This window comes from Apaloderma vittatum, unplaced genomic scaffold (assembly GCF_000703405.1).
Source record: "Apaloderma vittatum isolate BGI_N311 unplaced genomic scaffold, ASM70340v1 scaffold2566, whole genome shotgun sequence".
NCBI classification, from domain to species: domain Eukaryota; kingdom Metazoa; phylum Chordata; class Aves; order Trogoniformes; family Trogonidae; genus Apaloderma; species Apaloderma vittatum.
This window is the reverse complement of record NW_009723232.1, coordinates 37,018-57,699: the sequence shown is the minus strand read 5'-3', so window position 1 is coordinate 57,699 and position 20,682 is coordinate 37,018. Positions and strand designations below refer to the sequence as shown.

General features: G+C 41.3%; 1 protein-coding gene across 1 annotated transcript in view; it reads left to right on the top strand.

Moving 5' to 3' along the window:
- UPF2 (UPF2 regulator of nonsense transcripts homolog (yeast)) overlaps positions 1–18,288 on the top strand; it is a gene marked incomplete at its 5' end in the record, with an annotated part of 32,091 nt that extends 13,803 nt beyond the window's left edge. Inside the window, 6 exons of the mRNA XM_009872023.1 lie at positions 902–1,006; positions 1,949–2,047; positions 2,803–2,970; positions 7,218–7,359; positions 11,305–11,425; positions 17,798–18,288. Of these exons, the coding sequence (XP_009870325.1) occupies positions 902–1,006; positions 1,949–2,047; positions 2,803–2,970; positions 7,218–7,359; positions 11,305–11,425; positions 17,798–17,807 (645 nt within the window). The remainder of the gene's footprint in view (positions 1–901; positions 1,007–1,948; positions 2,048–2,802; positions 2,971–7,217; positions 7,360–11,304; positions 11,426–17,797) is intronic.
- Between the last annotated feature and the right edge of the window lie 2,394 nt (positions 18,289–20,682).

The following is a 20,682-nucleotide window of genomic DNA, read 5'->3' as shown; positions in this document are numbered from 1 at the left end:
TGGAGCCAGTAAAAAAGGCTTGTACATAGAAATTCTACCTTGTCACTATGACACAGCAAAGTCGACGTGATTGTGATAGTGTTATGAGGAAATAAGTTCATCGAGGAAATAAGTTCATCAAGGAAATCAGAAACACTTTTTCTTCTTACACTTGTGTTGGTTGGCTTACTAGTAAACTTTCTTTCAATCTGTGCCTCTCGTCATTAAAATTGTTGAGGTTTGGCTGAGTTTGTGCATTTACCCACAAATTAATAGTATCATCAGAATCATGAAGGGTTGGGTGGTGGGTAAGGAACCTCTGGAGATCTTCTTGTCCAACCTCCCTTGCTCCACAGCAGGTTGCCTGAGGCAATGTCCAATCAAATTTTGAATATCTGCGAAGGATGGAGGCTCCTCAGCCTATCTGGGCAAATCTGGTCCAGTGTTCGAACACCATCACAGTAAAGGAGATCGACTTTTCTTGTGTTTAAACTGACTCTTGGTCAATTTGTTGTTCGCCAGCACCCCAGGTCCTTCTGTGCCGAGCCACTTTCTCCAGCCTGTGCTAGTGAACGGGGTTATTATCGCTCCTCAGGAGCAGGACTTTGCATTTCCCTTCACTGAACTTCATGAGCTGTTGTCAGTCTGTTCCTCCAGCTTGTTGAAATCCCTCTGAGTGGCAGCACATCCCTCTGGTGTATCAGCCACAACTCCCAGTTTTCTGCTGTACATTTGTGAAAATGTCAGATAAAGCGGAGCGAGTTCAAACTGAAACATTAAATACAAAACATAGTTTACCAAGACTGAACTTAACTAAATGGGTTTGGATGGGGAGAAAGTAGGAAAGGTAGAAAATGTCTATGATGAACCAGGTGCAAGTGGTCTTTTTTGTTTTAAAATAGATATTTATTGAATATTTCAGGAGGGCTCTGACAATGAGGAAGAAGAAGGTGAAGAAGAGGAGGAAGAAAACACGGATTATCTTACGGACTCCAATAAGGAAAATGAAACCGATGAGGAGAACACCGTATGTGTTGTAGCCCTAAATATGAGCTGACATTTGCATCTTTGGTTTTCTTTACTGAATGTGTTTTGCCAATGCTGCTTGTGACATCTGGGAAAGCACAGCAAGAACACACCCTGCTATTCTTTCGAATACATTTTAGAGCTTATTTTTCTATTTGCAAACTTTCACTATTACCTTCTAAAAATACTTAACGCTCTTTACTACAGCATGTTTTCAGAGGACTGTACACTTTCACAGGTGGCTAGACTGGAAAAGATTGCATAAGTGATGGTTTAGCAGTGCCAGCAGTGCTAGCAAACGGATAGGGTACAGCAAGGTAAACTAGTTACCTAGTCTGCTACATCTCAAAACTGAAAAAGAGACAAATCAAGAAGTGCAAAGTTTCTAAAATACGAATTTGGGATTGACAAATTAAAACAACTGTAGCAAAAGAATCCATCTGACTGAGCCTGAATTGCATTTACGTAGTGAGGAAAGGAATGAAAATTACAGAACAATGTGTTGGGGTGCTGAATTTGAGCGTTCTTGTCATGTTGTGCGTTCCAAATACTAAAGGATAATATTTGTCTTGAAAAGACCATCTAACTTTATAGACTTAATGCAAAAACTAGTTAAATTAGGTGTGGTAGGCACAGAGACTTTACTTTGTTGCCATATTCAGAATGTGTATATATGCATCTGTACAGGTACTCTTGAGTGTATGTACAGCGCATTCTGAGTGGCCAGCCTTCATAATAATTAATGCAATAAGTGTCAGAAAATACTTCTTCAAGGAGAAAAAAAACAGGCTGAAAACATCTCTGTAACATTTCAGCTTTTTATTTGGAACTTTTGATAATGTATGACGTGGAAGAAGTGAGGATATTTTCCCACTTACTTCTAGACTGAGTATTCATATTTCTGAAGCTGATGTAATAGAAGGGTTTTTTCCTATTGCAATAGGAAGTAATGATTAAAGGAGGAGGACTTAAGCATGTCCCTTGTGCAGAAGATGAGGACTTCATTCAGGCACTGGATAAAATGATGCTAGAAAATCTTCAGGTATAAATATTTATTTTCTGTAATGTAGTTTACTGTACAACTAACTGGTTTTCTTTTTCCTAAGTAAATAAGTGATTCATGCTTGACACACCATACTAAAGAACGTGGATTATTTAATTATTGTTTGTATTTTTTTAAGTAGTGGCCTCTTCTCTGCAATTGATGTGTTTGGATAAGTAGCTTTTAGTAAAATAGCTGTTAATTGTATCGTTTGCCCCATGAATGTATTACAAGCTGACATTTTTTTCACTGGATGAATAATAACTGCATCAGATGATTCAACGCTAGACTTTATCCTAGACTATCCAACCCTAGGGTTTAATATGTTTAAAGTGTAGCTGTATTTAAGTTTACATAACCTTTAAGTCCTTTCTTTCTTTTTCTTTTAGTCATGTAATTTAAATATTAAGTATAGTACACCCTGTAGGAGGAATATGTTAATAAGATGCTACCAAAAAACACATTGAATGTAGAATGTCCATTTTCACGTATGTCTAATCAAGTTTCTAGTTTCCTTTGCATAAAAAGTTGTTATCCAAAATTCCTTTAAAATTTGAATTATTCTGTCCCTGTAACTTTCTTCTTCACAAGGAAAGAGAACAAAGGAAAATGTAAGAAAGCACAAGATGTTTGTTTATGTATTACTCTGTTTTCCTGGAAGGTTGAGCCTTTTCTCAATTATGAGACTATTGCCAGACTGACTGACGTTTTTGGCATCTGACCATTTATAGAATTTACTTTTTGGTTTTTAACAGCAACGGAGTGGTGAATCTGTTAAAGTGCATCAGCTGGATGTTGCTATTCCTCTACATCTCAAAAGTCAACTCAAGAAGGGTCCCCCACTGGGAGGTGGGGAAGGAGATTCAGAGTCTGGAGACACGATGCCATTTGTCATGTTAACACGAAAAGGCAACAAACAGCAGGTAAGAGTTTATGTAAGGTATAGGTATTGTTTCAATAAGTAAAATCCTTTCACTGTTTTCAAAGTCAGGGTTTTTTCTAGTTCTTCATCCTTTTCTCAGAATGGGATACCGACAACTTAATTTTGACAAGTAGAAAATACCATATGTAGTTTCTTGGAATTTTGGAAGTAGAAATAATGTATAAAAATGCCGTAGTTAAATTATACCATTATTGATTTCACTTGGTCATTACACCGGAAGAATTGTGGTATGTCTTACATGTATTTAAATATAGTCGTGGAATGTGAATGGATGCAGTTGGTGACTACCACTGAATGTTGAAAGGAGCAGGGGGGGAAAAAAAAAGAATGTTTCAGCAACTTCAAGATTCTACAGATCTTTCTGTGAACACTTTCAGCTTCAAATCAGGATATAAGGCATTGAGTAAATTCCATTTCCTAAGTAACTGCCACTTGGCTGAATTTGTTCGACTTGCAAAAAAAGCTGTTACCTCTGAAGCCATTTTTAGGGGACTGTTCCAGAACACATGGAGCGAGTCTCTTGGTGTAACTCAAATAGAAATCGTGTTGATAAAACAGATCAACCCCTTGTTTCATGCAGCCAAGCTTTGTATTTGTTTTGGCTCTTCCCTCTAGTATGTTTGACTTTTCCTAGGTCAGCAAATGCATAGTATGAAAATCAATACCTAACACATTCCACATGCCTTTCTTGTCACTATTTAGGTCTTCAGAAAACTTCTCGTTTTGGTTGTGTAAGTTGATGAAAATGGATGGCTCTGAGTTGCTATGGAAAGCAAACCATGCATCCGTACCTTTCAAGTGGTTAGATCCATGTCATCACTTTGTTTGGACTTTTTGTTACCTGAATTGTGACAGTGGTATAACAGTTGAGCTGTATAAACCTGAAGCAGAGTCTTTATCTTCCTTCGTATGAAAGACGCTTCAAAAATCTGTGTAGAAATAAGGTCTCTTCTCATAAAATACATGAACTTGTGAGGGTGTGCTGTGCTACGTGCTTTGGAAGTCTGAGTGGGCACACACATGCTTGTGTTTAGTAGTGATGATTAACTGATTCCCTTACTACATCTGTTTGGTTTTTCTGTTTTCCTGAAACTTGAATGCTATACACCAAGTTCTACAGAAGTTTTGAGTAGGGAAATTTTACCGTTGTCATTGGGCTGAGAAGGGCTTTAAGAGAGGACTCCTTTTTTTAAAAAAAAAGGTGTTCAGCTTCTTCAAGGTTATTTACTAGGAGTGTCTGTAGTTAGCAAGAATTTTAGGATCTTCATATTCTGTGTGAAGGGAAAATATTGCTGACACAGGGCTTTAAAAGAAAGCAGAACTTGTTCAGGGATTTTCTTTGCTCCTCCCCAGTATTTGCTTTTGGGAGTAGGCTCTTCCTGCCAAAACTCCTCAGTGTTTCTAGAAATGTAGAAAACACTTGCTTTATAGTTCTTGAGTCAATGAAAGGCTTCTTTGTCCATAGTTCTGTATTCAGGAAAAAGAAAAAAAGTCTTAACAGTCAATTTTAATGGAAAAATAAGCAGGAAAGAAGAGGTAGGATTGAAAAGAAAATAATTATTCCTTCTTATAGTACTTAATTTTAAAGCTGCATGAGCAGAAAGTGCAGAGTGTTGAGGCGATGGCCGCATACTTTACTCTGAAGTTACAGCTGTAACCTTTCAGCTTTTCAAACGCTGTCAAAAGGAATTTGCAGGTGACTTGGAAGGCTGGAAGTAACTTTTCGTCTGCACAGTTGCTGGAATGCTGAGCATCACCTCGCTGCACCATCAACCGGATCGCTTCCTGTGTTAGCACTTGGTTTGGTCTCTGTGTTGGTGCTGCTCAAACTAGAAATCTTCACTGTAAGAAGCTACTTACAGATGAAAATGAAACGTGCTGTGCTTCCTTCCAGAGATTTTTGTTTGGTGGTTGAGGTCCAGTCACCAAATACTCAGTTCACATGCCAGCGTTCAGCCAGATTTTAAAGGAGTGTTGACAACTAGTTTTTGGGAGCAGCACAGGAACAGCTGATGGCTGTTTATTTAGTAACCACACACAACCTGATTTAGTAGTCATTGCAGGCTGATAGTAGCAAGTACACCGTGTTTTAGCCTTTTTTGTCACACTGATTTACCAAAACAGGCAGTGGCAGGTATATTGGGCAGATCGGTGTCTTCCAGTAGACAGCTGGTTTTTTTTCACCTGTCAGCTGTAGCACAAGAGCTGTGTGACAAAACTTACAGAATGAGTAGCAGTAGAAGTGGACACGATTCTTGGAAACTAGACTATGGCATCGTGATTTATCCACAATTCACAAGTGTGCAAGTGGAAAGGAAGAAATATTGCCGTCAGAAGGGGTCACAGCTGAGGTCTGTCTAATACCACCGGATATTTTTGAAACTGTCCAAGACATTTTATGCCGTGTAGGTGTGAGCAAAGGTGAGATTTAGACAGTAAGTTTCAAAAAACCTGGTTAGTGCCCCAAACAAATGATGTTAATTAATTTGAAACATGTTTAGCAAGGTTCCATAAAAAAAACAGTGATAGCCATGAGATGTCCCAGTCTGTGCTTGCATGTGAAGTTCTTTATCTCCTTGATGTGTAAATGAAGTCTGGAGCATTGTCTTCTGAAGGGTCATTTCTGAGGTTTCTTCAGTTTGCCATCTTCTAAGTGAACTCCTTATTCTGTCTCCATCTCACGGATTTTATAAGAGGATTTTTATACGACTCTTTGCTCTTTGATTTTTATTCTTCCCAGCTCACCTTCATAGCAAGCTTGCATTTATGTTCAATATAATATGTTATTACCACCCCACTCCCCAAACAAAATCTTTTGCCTGATTTGTCTCATTTAAATAAATCTTCTAGTGATAGGGTTTCTCTTGTCTTTGAAAAAATCTGTCTCAGCTGTTTCAAACACAATTTTCAAATGCTGCCGTCTGAGTACTTGGTGTTGTCTCACACTCATCATTCTTCTGCTTCTGGTGAGGCACTGCTGTCTAATAGAGACCCTGACATTTCTGTGTAATTATGATATTAAATATTAACTGTACACACAGAGGATTTTGCTTTTACTATATGTATTTTCTCGCATAGGTTTTGATAATATATCTTTCTGCCTGCAGTTTTTGACAGTTTTAGCAGAAAAGAACAGTTAAATTGGCTTCTATTTCTGTGGAAATAAACTTTGAATGACAAGAATGGGCAGCAGGATTCACAGTAGTAGTTCATGGTATATTGAGAGTGATTATCCTTAAATGTATTACCTTACTTATAGTATGGAAATACTTCTTTCTCATGGATGTGTGGTTGAAAGAGGAAGTTTTTCTAATTGTGTTCACAAATTGGAGCATTAAGAGGTTTCTAAAAACTATTGTTTAGGTTGAATATAAAATTAAGAGTCAGTTCTCTGTTTTGGAACAATTGTGAAAAGAATTTTGTGGGAACAAAAACTTCGGATTTCTGAGTTTGGGGAGAAAGAACGCATCTTCTCTGTTCCTCTCTGAAAATCTCGGCTGTGTTTTTCAGAGAGAGGGTACTTCTGTACCAATCTTACCTTTAGTGTAGCTTGTGGCAAAATCAGGCAACAAATTTGATGTGTGAGTGAGGAGGAAAAGATTAAATTTGACACCACAGTTGTCTCCAGATCACTAAGAAGCGCTGTGGAGCTAGAATCATTCTTGAAAGGAAAATTACTGGACAAAGAATGCCAGGGGATTTCTGAAATGCTTGGAATGTTTCTTTTCTGTTATCACAAGGGGTAATTGGAGAAATTCTGCCCAGGGGCTTCCTCTCTTTGGGAGATATAGACCTTTGGAGGCAGATGCAGCTTTCAGTGTAACTCACTGTGAGGGTATCGGTTTATAGCAAAGTAAGAAATACAGCATGTAGCTCTATGTACCTGGTGAAAGTTAGTAATTTTGTTACTATAAATACTGTGTGTAATAGTCTTTCGCCTAGCAGTACGTCAGCCTAGTTTTGGTATGTTCTGTGTCTTTGGAAGGTCTGAATATCTTCTATTTCCTTGTGCTTCCTTATGTGAAATAGAGTTTTTAAAAAAAAACCAAACCAACCATGAAGCCAAGCCAATCACCAACATGTTTCCAAGTAGAAAATTCTGTAGAAAGTATCTCGTCACAAAAACCTAGACATATCCATAACCTTTGGTATTTTGGAGAGGTTTGTGGCTGTTTCTTTTTATTTTTTTTCCTGTGATGGGCACTTAAAAACTTATTTTATTTGCAGTTTAAGATCCTAAATGTACCGATGTCTTCCCAACTTGCTGCAAACCACTGGAACCAACAGCAAGCTGAACAGGAGGAGAGAATGAGGATGAAAAAGCTCACTTTGGATATCAATGAACGGCAAGAACAAGAGGACTACCAGGGTAAGAAAATGACCAAGTGTTTAATCTTTATTTTCAGAGGAATTTCTTTGGATCTACAGAAGATATTATTTGTGATAATTAGTAGTTCACGTTCTGAATATTGCTTAGCAATAAATCTGTATTTTAGTTTCAGTAGTTCATTATTTAATCTCTGATCTCTTTGCTCAAAGAAGGTTTTATAGCTCCTCCATAAAAGGGAGTTTTTAAGTGAGCTCAAATCTCAGCATTTCATTTATTTTGGAAAAGGGGAAGAACTATGATTGTTCACTGAAAAATAAAATAACACAAAATTAATCCGATGCTTGTGGCATTGTCTCCATTATTACAAGACAATTGAGTTGGATACAAGAGGAATTAATTCTGTGCAACTTAAACTCTAAGACTTGCAAATACTAAGAGGCAGCCTTCAGCTGAGGAAGACAAACTGTCACCTGAGTTTCATATTGCTGACGCTTCTAGGAGTGCTACAAATGTGAAGCATAACAATATATTAACAGAGTGAAGGTTGCGTATAAATTATATCATCTCGTTTGTTTTGTAAACATGCTCAAGTCAGGCATTTTGGAACCTGGACAGACAGAAGCAAGCAGTTAATACAACAGATCACAGAGCTCCTAAGCTTCATGTCTTTGGTGCTGGGTGCTTTGTTTTGTTGCTGTTGGGTAGGGTTTTTTTCCAGACTTAACTTTCCTTGGCTTACTCAGATAGTAAAAACCCCTCTTTTTCTGATTACAAGTTTAGTTCTTGTACTATCAAAGTTCTAAAAGGAGTTTTAGATTTTGTAGTGGTTTTAGAATTAGAGCTGCTTTAATTTAAATTTCCCGTTTCTTGATGAATAATTATCTTTCAGTAAATACCTTCAATGAGATTTCCTGCTCATTAACTACTTATTAACTGTGATTAGTACCCAACTGCAACACCTTTACAAAAAATGAAATTAGGACTGTGGAGATGTTAAATGGAAATACCAACTGAAGAACCAAACACCATCAGTTTCTTATATTTTCGAGATGCTGTATATAATAGTATAGAAGGAGAATCAACACAGAAGAAATAGGTGTTTTCCATAATTTACATCCATTTTTAAAACAACTGTTGATTCTTTTTTAATAACCTGAGTAATGCACACAGTAAAACCAAACTAAAAAGTACCTTTTAATCAGGTTAAATTAAGCAGGCCAAATTACATTCCTCTTTGGAACTACTTTTTATTTAGGTTTGTGCAGTTGCTTGTTACTTTTGAAGAGTCAGCTTGCCTGTAACAAGTTGGTGTGTACCCACTGAAAGAAAGAGTTGGTTTTAAATTTCTCTTTCAAGCTTTGAAGTTACCAAGGGAGGAAGAAGTCTCAGTTTCTGGAAGAGTGCCTCAGGGTTGTCCTAACATTTATCATATACATTTTGGTTTTTCATCTGCACGGGATAGCTAATAGATGAAAATTCACCCACGTACTTCAAAGTAGTATCAGATAATTATTTAACACTTCAGCAAGGGATATTACAAATGTTTTTCATTTAAAGAAAGATTACAAACTAGGTGACTCTGATTTAGACTAATATTTTTCCGTGTAGATTTTTTTCTTCACTAAAACCAAAGATCATAGAATCATAGAATCATAGACTGGCCTAGGCTGGAAGGGACCTTAGAGATCATCTAGTCCAACCTCCCTGTCATGGGCAGGGACACCTCTCAACTAGATCAGGCTACTCAAGGCTCCGTCCAACTTGGCCTTGAACACCTCCAGGGAGGGGGCAGCCACAACATCTCTGGGCAATTTACTCCAAAGTCTTACCACCCTCATACTGAAGAATTTCTTCCTAAGATCCAATCTAAATCTATTCTCCTTCAACTTAAACCCATTTCCCCTTGTCCTATCAGTGGACACTCTTGTAAAAAGTCCCTCCCCAGCCTTCCTGTAGGTTCCCTTCAGGTATTGGAAGGCAGCTGTTAGGTCCTGCCAGAGTCTTCTCTTTCCAAGACTGAACAATCCCAGCTCCCGCAGCCTGTCCTCGTAGCAGAGCTGCTCCAGCCCCTGGATCATCCTTGTGGCCTCCTCTGAACACGCTCCAACAGCTCCATGTCCCTCTTATGATGGGGACACCAAAACTGGATGCAGTATTCGAGGTGGGGTCTCACAAGAGCAGATGTGTTCAGCCTAGCTAACACATCGTGCTCACTTGCCATTTCTTCCTTCTGTTATCTTCTCCATTACTCAATTTCTCAGTTACTCACTTTTCTGAAGCCCGATACTTTCTTTCACCTACAGTGGGGAAAACAGAAGAGCCAGGCATGCACATACTTGCTCGTTCGTTGCTTGCTTCTAGCACCTGGCTGGCAATGTACCATAATCTCCTTTTGTTTTCTTCCTGGGTCTCATCATTGCCAACAGAGGTGTCTCCTGGCAGACGGAATTGTTGTGAAGGCTGTTATTTCACAATGTTTACCAAAATGGACTGTCAGTATGTTGAACAGCTGCCTGGCCTTGTCCAGGTTGGGATAGGGGCATATACAGAGTGTGAACACACGGTCTGTTAACTGTTGATGCTAATATTGTGTATGAAATCATCATCATCATAGAATGGCCTTGGCTGGAAGGGACCTCAGAGATCATTTTAATCCAACCTCCCCGTCGTGGGCTGGGGCTGCCACCTCTCTACTAGATCAGGCAACACATGGGGACTAAACAGGGAATCGAACCTGGGACCTCGGTGTTCTCAGCACCGTGCTCAACCCACTGAACTAACCAGCCACTCCTAGTTTCCCAGTTTCTCGAAGACTGGGTGGATAACTTACTGAAAGCTTTGCGTGCGTTTTGCAGATGGCAAGAGAATCTCGTTAAGAGTCTCCAGTTTTGCCCTGCGCAAGTTGTTGTGAGAGCAGTGGAAGTTTGTTTCTAGCAGATGATGGGTCTGTGTCCCCAATGAGATTACCAGAGATTAGAGAACCAGACAGAGCAGACTTTCAAACATAATCTGTTTAACAGCTTATTCCACTTTTCCCCTTCATTTATTCCATCTGTCTGTTTGCTGAGTAATGCAGGTTCTTTCACAGGTGGGCTGTCAGAAATACTTTCTATTAGGTGCACTAACAGATGGGCAGAGGTTACGTGGAGGCTCCTTTGAAGTACTCGTAATTATATTGGGTACTTAATAACCATTAACTTGGCCTGGTGAAGAGCCATCTTTTATCATTAAACAAAATGAAATTTTGGAGGTGAAGTTCTACGAAATGCCAAAATGCAACACTTGCCTAGCTTAAACTGCCCAAAAGTAGAAGGCCCAAGGGTTAAGCTGGGCAGCGTAGGCGTCTTTCTGCACCCACCAATTTCTTCCCTCTGACCCTAAAGTGAAAAATCTCCGTCCGTGAGGCAGCTGGTGGAATGTAGGTCAGCTGAGTCACCTTCCTCAGGTGCTGCCCGTCTTCTCTGCAAAAGGATCCTATTATGGCTAGCTTAGACTTCAATACTTGCCTTCTCAGTGCCTAATTTTAGGACAGACTTCTTCCTCAGGCTTTAATTGGCAGCAGCGTTGTCCAATTGTTACTATTTCAGGGTGGTTGAATGTTGTGGCTTTTCAGGCTGCTGTGAAGCTTTGTCCCTGGTCATCGATAGAGGAAGTGGTGGCCGATGGCTTTACAAAGAAGAGGTCAGGGCTCCTTTCTTTAAGCGCCTGGGATGAAAATCAGTGCTGGCAGTTCCTTCTGTAAGAACATCTGGAAAAGCAAATTCATGTTGCAGGGTAGCTTGGGTTTATCAACGCTGTCTGTGCAATTCAGTAACATTTTTTAAATTAGCTGTTGTGGAATAAATTCGATGTTAGCCCTGAAGTATAGCAAAGTGTAAATGAAGTGTCTTTTTTGCTAGGTGGCAGTGAGATGTGCTTGTGTAAATTCCTCTTTAAAAAGATGCATAGAAAATGTATTTAACGTTCTTCTGTATGCAATTACAGAAATGTTGCAGTCTCTGGCACAGCGTCCAGCTCCAGCAAATACTAATCGTGAACGGCGGCCTCGTTACCAGCATCCGAAGGGAGCACCTAATGCAGATCTAATCTTTAAAACTGGCGGGAGGTAGGACAATCTTCCTTTAAATGTGGTAATTCTGGTTCTAAGCAAGTAATTACCTTCATAATTGAACCGGGTAACGATCTGTGTAGTGCAAGTGCATTTGTTAGTAGTTTCCATTGTAAAGGATTCTACTAAACTACTGGTTTGTGCTTCTAACACAGTGTCTGTAAATAGATCCTTTACCCATGTCTGGAAGCCACAAGATTATTTTCCAGTTGTGAAATGACTGGTAGTTTGAGCCTTTCTTGAAGAGATGCAAATCTGCTTTCTCAACGAGAGGCAGGGGATAATACTCAAATATCTGGACAAATTCCCATTGTGTTTTTTCAGTTTGAATTTGTGACTTGTACCTCTCTGTTTAAAGCCCTGAATGGAAAGAAGATAAAGGCTAGGAGGAGGGAGGAGAACCTTTGATTTATGGTGTGCAAGAGCTTACAAAAACCAGCATTACCATGAAAAGAAACATTCTGGATTGCCTGATAGTCATTGTACAGTTTTAATATCCCACTCAGAGTAAGCTGGAGAATAGACCATTACATTAACCCAGCAGCACAAATATGAACAGGCAGAATTTCAGGTGAAGCACAGACACCCTTCATGTTTCTTTTCTTTGCAAGTTAATTTCAGAGGTGGATACATGGGAGCAGCAAGTGGGGTGAGAGAGTTCACCTACCGTGGAGTCTGCCTTTGTAAACTACAAATTAGTTGGTGTGATGTAATAATGTTGTGTTACAGTAACATTGCCAATTTCTCTCTGGTACCTTTTTATGTGCATTTTATAGCTTCCTGGTGATCACTCCACTGAGACCCTATGCAGATACTGCTCATATCTTTTAAAAAAAAAGTCCTTTTTGAAAACAGACTGCATTTTACTTTTTTATTTTTTTAATTAAGCATGTGTAACTTGATAAAATGCAGGTAGCTTTTTTGTATCACTGGCATGATACTGTCATAGTGTAACCAGATAGTTTGTATTTCTGAGTTGCTGTAATATTTGTAGGTGTTTCATAAATGACTATGCAATCTTCTCTTCCACAAAATCATAGAATCATTTATGTTGGAAAAGACATTTAAGATCGTCAAGTCCAACCGTTAACCTAGCAATGCCAGGTCCACCACCAAACCGTGTCACTAAGCACCACGGCTGTGTGTCTCTTAAACATGTCCAGGGACGGAGACTCCTTAACATCCAGCCTAAACCACCCCCCAGGCACAACCTGAACCTATTTCCTCTCATCCTCTCACCTGTTGCCTGGGGCAAGAGACAGATCCCCACCTCGCTGTAGCCTCCTTTCGGGTAGTTGTAGAGAGCGAGAAGGTTTCTCCTCAGCCTCCTCCAGACTAAACAACCCCAGTTCTCTCAGCTGCTCCTCATCACACTTGTTCTCCAGACCCTTCACCAGCTTTCTTGCTCTTCTCTGGACGTGCTCGAGCACCTCGATGTCTTTCTTGTCGCAAGGGGCCCAAAACTGCAGAGTGCAGGGGTGTGATCCCTGCCCATGCCCTGCTGGCCACCCTGTTCCTGACACAGGATGGGATGCTGTTGGCTTTCTTGGCCAGCCGGGCACACTGCTGGCTCCTGTGCAGCCGGCTGTCAACCAGCAGGACCTTGGGCTCCTTTTCTGCTGGGCAGCTTTCCAGCCACTCCTCCCCAAGCCTGTAGTGTTGCCTGGGGTGATTGTGACCCAGGTGCAGGACCTGGAACTTAGTGTAAAGCTTGTACAGTTGCCCTCAGCCCATCGAGCCAAGCTGCCCAGGTCCCTCTGTAGAGCCTTCCTGCCCTCAAGCAGATCAACCCTTTGTCCCCGCTTCACGTCATCTGCAAACCTCCAGAGAGTGCCCATACTCCCCCTCACCCACATCATTGATAATGCTATTAAACTGACTCCAACACCGCGCCCTGGAGAACACTTGTAACCGGCCACTGGCTGGGTTTAACTCTGTTCATCACCGCCCTTTGGGCCTGACCTTCTAACTAGTTTTTGGTCTAGGGAAGAGCTCGCCCCCCCAGGCTGTGAGCAGACAGTTTCTCCAGGGAAGTGCTATGGGCGATGGTCATGTCTCCCAAATGCTGTGCAACCTGTATGAGGAGCACCCTGCAGTTATTCTTCAGATGTGGTAGCCAGACCAGTAGATAGGACATTCACATTATTTTTGATGCAGTTCTTTTGAAAGATTTTTATTTTCAACTGTTTTAGGGAAAATATAATTTAGGACTTGCCTGTAAACTAGGTCAGACACTGTCCAGAGAAAGGGACCTGGGGGTTCTTGTTGACAGCAGGATGGCCATGAGCCAGCAGTGTGCCCTCGTGGCCAAGAAGGCCAATGGCTTCCTGGGGTGTGTTAGAAGGGGAGGAGCTGGTAGGTCGAGAGAGGTTCTCCTGCCCCTCTGCTCTGCCCTGGTGAGGCCACATCTGGAATATTGTGTCCAGTTCTGGGCCCCTCAGCTCAAGAGAGACAGGGAACTGCTGGAGAGAGTCCAGCGCAGCCACAAAGGTGATGAAGGGAGTGGAACATCTCCCTGGTGAGGCCACCCCCCCGGAGCTGGGGCTCTTTAGCTTGGAGAAGAGGAGGCTGAGGGGTGACCTCATAAATGTTTATAAATATGCCAAGGGGGAGTGTCAGGAGGACAGAGCCAGGCTCTTTTCAGTGGCATCCAATGACAGGACAAGGGGCAATGGGTACAAGTTGGAACATAGGAGGTTCCACAAAAGCATTAGGAAAAACTTTTTCCGTGTGAGGGTGACAGAGCCCTGGCACAGGCTGCCCAGGGAGGGGGTGGAGTCTCCTTCTCTGGAGACATTCAAACCCACCTGGACACGTTCCTGTGTGACCTACTGTGGGTGATCCTGCTCTGGCAGGGGGGCTGGACTAGATGATCTTTCGAGGTCCCTTCCAACCCCGAACATCCTGTGATTCTGTGAAGTAGTGTTTGCTTGTTCAAATAACGGTGCCATGCGCTTGTGTTTGGGATGTAGTTTTGTATTATGTGATTTACTCTTTGTTCCTTTTAATCTGTAAGCTCCTTAAGCAGAGACCAGGAAGTTTGTTTCAGCAGGCGTATTTTATTTGTTTTACAGTGCAGTGCTCTGGTCACGCACCAGCTGAGCCATCTTAGCCTGTAGTAAGGGAGCGTTACTTTTCTTAACCCCCACTGAAAAACATTTAAGCAGAGATGTATTTATTGGAGGCTGTGGGTCTAGCAGTGACTTACAGCCTCTCACCCATGTTTTTGGAGCTTCTGATTTGTAGCCTGTATTGAAGATTGTCTTCTCAGTTTGAAGGGTGAGCTGCAGTCTCTCAGCCCAGACTGCCCTCACGTTTTAGTTAAAGAAGTTCCCCCCAGGGACTCTGAGGACACGAGAGTATCTTCCCATTTGCTGTCGGCAAATAGGAACTGAGCTCTTAATTTCAGTATCTGTTTGGAGAAGTTTTCTCTTTCCTACATGGTAGAACCAATTTGTGTAATTACAGATATTATCGCTTCACATGGTGAGTGAACTGTGTCGGGTTGTTTCTTCTTTGTACCTGAAGAAGACTGACGCGTTATTTTCTTGCAACAGCAACTCAAGAGTTGCAACAGCAACTCAAGGAAACAATAATGCTTGCCACATTTTTTTAGGTATGCAACCGTTTAAGTTTCCTGAGGTTAGGAATAATCTGAGCAAATAAATCTCCTGGTTGATGCCACAGTAATGTACAGTCTGACATGTGACGAGGTTGGGTTGAGAACTCTCTTGCATTTCAAGTGAAGAGTAGACAAATTGATTTGGTGTTTTAACCTTTGCTTTTCTGTTGCTAAACATGCCCTAAGCCCCGTGTTTCAGACATTGTATAGAAAGTTTAAATCCAATTCTGCCTCTAGTGGATGATTCAAAACACAGTGAAGGCAGCAGTGAGTTCTCCCGTGTGTTTTTTGGCCTTGAACGACTGGATCTCGCTTTGCCGTTAGCCCTGCTGTCACAGCACCGGTTGGACTAGATGACTAGAGAGTCCTTGGAATCTAACTTTTTCTGTGTTTTCTGTTTAGCACCCCCTCAACCAAAGAAAAGACCAACCCCAAACCACCCACAAATGTGATCTCATTAAAAACAAGAAGGAGATCTTCTGCAGTGTTCACTTGATGTGTTATCTCTTACTGTCCTTTCTCTGTGTTGAATTCAACGCAGCGAGATTTGCAGGCTTTGTCAGATTCCTCGCTTAGCGTGTGCCACGTGTCGGATCAGAAATGGGAGGTTATTGCTGTTTGTTTGTAATTGCCTGCTTGAGTAGGCTTAAGTTTTAAGAGCTGCTAATCCTGCAAGGAGAAGATTCTTTTTGGGACTCGTAAATTTAAGGCTGACTGGCCTTAAAGATAATTTACTGCAACCCCATTGAAAGCAGGGTTCCTTGATTTGCTTCAGCAGAGCTGGGAAGGCAGTAATTTTCACTCTCACCTCCAGTTCTGTAGCATTTGTGTATTAAAACAGGACTTTGGCTTTCAAGCTGTTAAACTGATACCTTCAGGAAACACAAAATTTACACAAGTGGTTTTATTTTGGTGATGAGATTATCACGAAAATATTCTTTTGCAATTCTTGAAAAGTCATTTTTTCCTTCAAAACAGTGTTTTTCCAGAGGACTGGGATCCATTACGTGGCTTGCTTGCAAAGTGAAATACAAATAACAGTGTTTTATGGAATCAGTTTAAAAACATGGATTACCAGGAAAGAAAAAAGGACTGCAGTGAGAAATTCAGCTGTAGAGAAGCAGGCTTTACCAAAGAGTTTTTAACTTGTTAAATCTCTCTTTATTAAAGCAGTAACCTCAAAGCTCACTGCTGTTTTGAAAGTATAGTAAAGGAAAGAGGACCTGTCTCTGTCCAAAGGCCCGCTGGGATGCAGATACAGACTGACAAACTAAATCATCGTATTCAAGTTAATTGGTAGTTTTGGGTCTCCTGTTTGCACTGGCCTTTATTTCTCTTCAATCCATTTAATGAAGAAAAATTAAACATAAAGGTAATAGCAGGATGCTAAGATTTTATTAGCAAAATATTCTCATAATAAAGGAGTACTTCATTAATGCTGAAAAATCATTGTCTAGATAATAAGGAAAAATGTGAATTTAACATGATTTCCTGTTGCAGCTACTGGACAAACACTCCATACCTCGATGGCCATGTAGTTGATGTATTGAACCAATATTCTATTTTGAAGCTCTGAATTTGCTTCTTGCTGACACACCAGGAGTCTTGAGCAGCCTAAAGGCAATTTCTCTGGTAGCCTGAGACCTGTTGCAGATGGTTGTTGTCATTGTCTTCAAACCAGACAGTCCCTGCCTTGCATCCCTCCCTTCACTGTGCTGCTTCGGAACGCTTGTCTCTTTCAGTGATGTATTTTTTTAAAAAAGAAAATAAGAGAGGTCATCAGTTCAGGAATACTTTGCTCGCGCTTCAGGGATTCTTATGGTGAAATAGCTCACATCTACACATTTTTAATAGCCTAAATATTAAAAAAAAATCAGTGGTCTATTTAATTGTGTGCTGGCTTCATTTACCTTACTCTCTGCTATCTTTTCCACGGGTATTTTAATGTTGACCTTTTCTCACTTGTTCAACTCATTCTTGGGGTTTATGCACTGTTATATAGAAACACAAACTGTTTTGCTTTACACGATACAAGACTGTGGGTGTGTAGCCCTGGAGTTTTCTTGTAATTGTAGATGTCTGATTTTTACTTTGCTTTGTACTACTGAACACCAACTCTAGAAATCAACTGAAAGCCAGTCCAGGTACAGTAACTGACAGCTGTGCTCAGGTGAGCGATGCTAGAAAAGCGTCGCTGTTGGATTACTCTGATCTTGTTGATTCCTGTGCCTGCAAACTGGTGTAATTCTTCAGCGCATATTTACGTTAAGAGAATTAAATGTGACTTTTTTCTAGGTAGGGACATGTTTTTCATGAACAAAGGATAACTGAAGATTTTAATGCAACTGTCGACTCTCTGGAAGTGTTCTAAACATTTACATGGCTCTGGAAGGCCCTCCCTAATGTTGTTGCAGTACTTGTAAACATTGGGAAACCACACTGAAAGATGAAAACTATTTAAAGTAACTTGTATTGAGAAAAGGAGGAGGATAAGGCAGCTACTTCTGAACAGTGTTAGATTCATCTGCCGAGCTGGTGTAGGGGACTTATCCTGACACAGATTGTCTGCCTTCTGCTGTCAGCTGTGGTCTTTTGAAAACAATGTGCAGGTAGTAGAAATGCATAAACTTGATGTAGGGGGCAAGAGAATATCCAAACCGCTCGCAGTGGAATTCAGTGCTTGCTAACCCCAGCCAGTGCTGGATATCTCGTATTAAACTCTCTCTTTTCTCCTTTCTTTTTCTCAGGAGACGTTGATCCAGCAGCAAGTGTCATTTCATTAGGTCCTGTATCTCTGATGTTGTGGATAGTGGAGTCCTCCAGCGATTAAATGAGAGCAGTGGACACATCTCAGCATGTCAGTCTCTAGAGCGTTCAGAATCGAAACCTGGGACAGGCTGGGGCCGTGGGGCAGAAACAAACAGCCTCCCCTCTTCCCCCCAAACCCACACAGAACAAGTGGAAGCTTCCAGTCATGGCCTACCAAAAAAAAAAAAAAAAAGGCAAAAAAAAAAAAAAAGCAGCTTTTTGTTATGGGAACCGTGTTGAGGGTTAATTTTCTCATAAGAGCAGAAGTACATGAACGGGATGGGTAACTTGACCAGTGAGCAGCTTGGTGGAAAAAAAGATCAACCTGAAATTCAGATGGATTGCACTGGAACGGAAAAGGTCTTTGACAGCTCGGTATGTGGGAGAATAAAGTTCTAAACTTGACGCAAGTTACGTTAACTCTGAATTGAGCACTTTGCGCTGGGGAGATGTTCTTTGGGGGCTGCGGATCTATGGTAGGAAAACAAAAATGTAGAGCAAATGGTGAAATTGAAAAGAAACCCCTGACAAGTAGGATAACTTCTCATCAAACACTCCTCAGCAAGAAAGTTTTTGGTTAAGGAACAGCCTTTGGCTGCCAGAAGAGCGAGGAAGGAGGAGTGGGGAGGGGTGAAAAAAGAGCCGAGGAGGTAAAATATCTGTTAAGATTTAAAATAGAAGGTGGAGTTGATGAGCACAGGGTGTTGACTCGTACTGCTTGGAACAGCCTGACACCAGCCTAAGGACAGGGATAGAGCTGAACCCATTGTATGTATCATTGAAAACCAAAACGTGCCAGTCAGCAGAACGGGAGGATGTCAAGGGGTGGATCCAAATATTTTGTTGATCTTCATGGGTTGGTAAGCCTCTGTGTCTATTGAAACAAACCAACTAAAAAAGTTCTAAAGAAAAGAGAAGATTTAAGTCTGGAAACAAGTAGAGTTTTTATTTTTCTTTCTACGTAGAAATGAGGTTTCTTGGTCTGTTTCTGACAATCTGTTATTTATTAGCATAGATTTTTTTTGTTTGCTTTCAGGTAGAGGTAGTTAATTGAGTTAAGGAGCTCATCTGTATGTTACTACTAATTCTTTTTTCTAGCTCTTTTAAAATCCTTTTTACCACTGTTTTTTGGTTTCTGCATGTAGGAAGAGAGAGACTTGTAAAATTGTAACATTTCATACAGAAATGCCGCCCGATCTTCACCAGCTTCAGAAATCTGACCTTTGCCAATGCTGCAATAAAGTGTTGTAATTTAGAATTGGTGTCTGTCTCTTTACATCGACTTCGTCCTTCCAAAAGGATGGTTGGAGGAGCTTGTTGGTGTGTTGTGGGGCTCAGGCAGCACTTCGTGCAGGCACCCTAAGAGCAGGTGGCATTTTACCAAAGCAGGAGGATTCTTGCCCCAGGAGACTTACTGAAAGCACAGTTAGTAAATGTAAGATTTTCTCACTGTTTAGCAAGGAGTTGTGAAACTGAGGTCGTCGTTTCACGTAACAGCAGCTGTCCTGTGCAGGCAGGGGCTCTGAAATACGTGACTTCACCACCCCTTCACCCTGCGGCAGCTTCGTCGTGACCCCTTCGTGTTGTGCAGTTGGCAAATGGAACCAGAGAACTGGCCTCTGTTGCATCAAGTGGCGACGCATTCGAGAGAAGAACTCAAGGTTTTTACAATATACCTACTTCAGGCTGTGGTGGTTCGTCACAGAATTGAACGTCAGGAGTGGACAAAACCTGCCAAGTGCGGCTCTGGGTCTGCTCCTCTCAGGTGCTGCAGCAGCGGTCGGGGACCGAGAAGCGCTGGAATGCTGGCAGCGCGTTTTGTCCCTCGAGGACCTCGCTGCTTGAAGGCTCGATGACACGCAGGTGCGTTTCTCTAGATTTCTGCCAGATCTCTGTGTGAGGAGGCAAGTATCCTGAAAGCCCCCCCAAACCCCCCGCTCTTTAGAGGAGGCATAGGTTCCAGGAGAACCATGTCTTCTTTTTCAGTTTTATGCCATTCCTTTAATTTTTTTCCACATAAAAATTCTGGGTGTGTTTATTAATTGCATTTGTAACTGAGCTCCTCCAGGAATGTCTCTTACGCAATATAACTGTATCCATTGGTCAAATCTAATTTCCAGTTCCTTGATGAAAAATGCCTACCCATTCCTAATGGCAAATTAAGCATCTAATTGTGGTTCAAACTAAAGTCAACTTCCTTTTCTCAACATGCTGCTTAGTTTCAAAAGCATTTAATTTATCCAAATTGAATAACCGCATAAAAATAAAACGTGAATTTGCATTAGCTTTATCGTGTGTCTGTCAATCTAATGCCTTGGATGGAATTTGGATCAATGGAAACATCTTTATAAAAATTATTTGCTGAAAATAATCTGGGGTCAGCTGGGGATTTCCCTGACTTCAGGCTGAAATCCAAAACCAATCCAGTGTGACCTTTTGAAGTTTAATTTGAAAATAAATTATTCTAAAGTTATACTGAATAAAAATGTCAAAAATTTTTGGAAGTGAAACAATCAGGGTTGAACATACTCATTGTTGGCTTGTCTGTTTGCTGGCCCCACACCCTGGGGCTGGGTGCTGTCCCGCTGCCTGCGGAGCAGCTTTGCACCTGGTTCAAGTCGGGATTGTGTGGCTTCATGGAGCTGCAGATGGTTGGGGCAGGAAGGGACCTTAAAGACCGTCTTGTTCCAACCCCTGCCATGGGCAGGGGCATCTTCCATTCAACCATGTTGCTCAAAGCCCTGTCCCGCCTGGCCTCGAACGCTTCCAGCGAGGGGGCTTCCACAGCTTCTCTGGGCAACCAGTCCCAGCGTTTCACCACCCT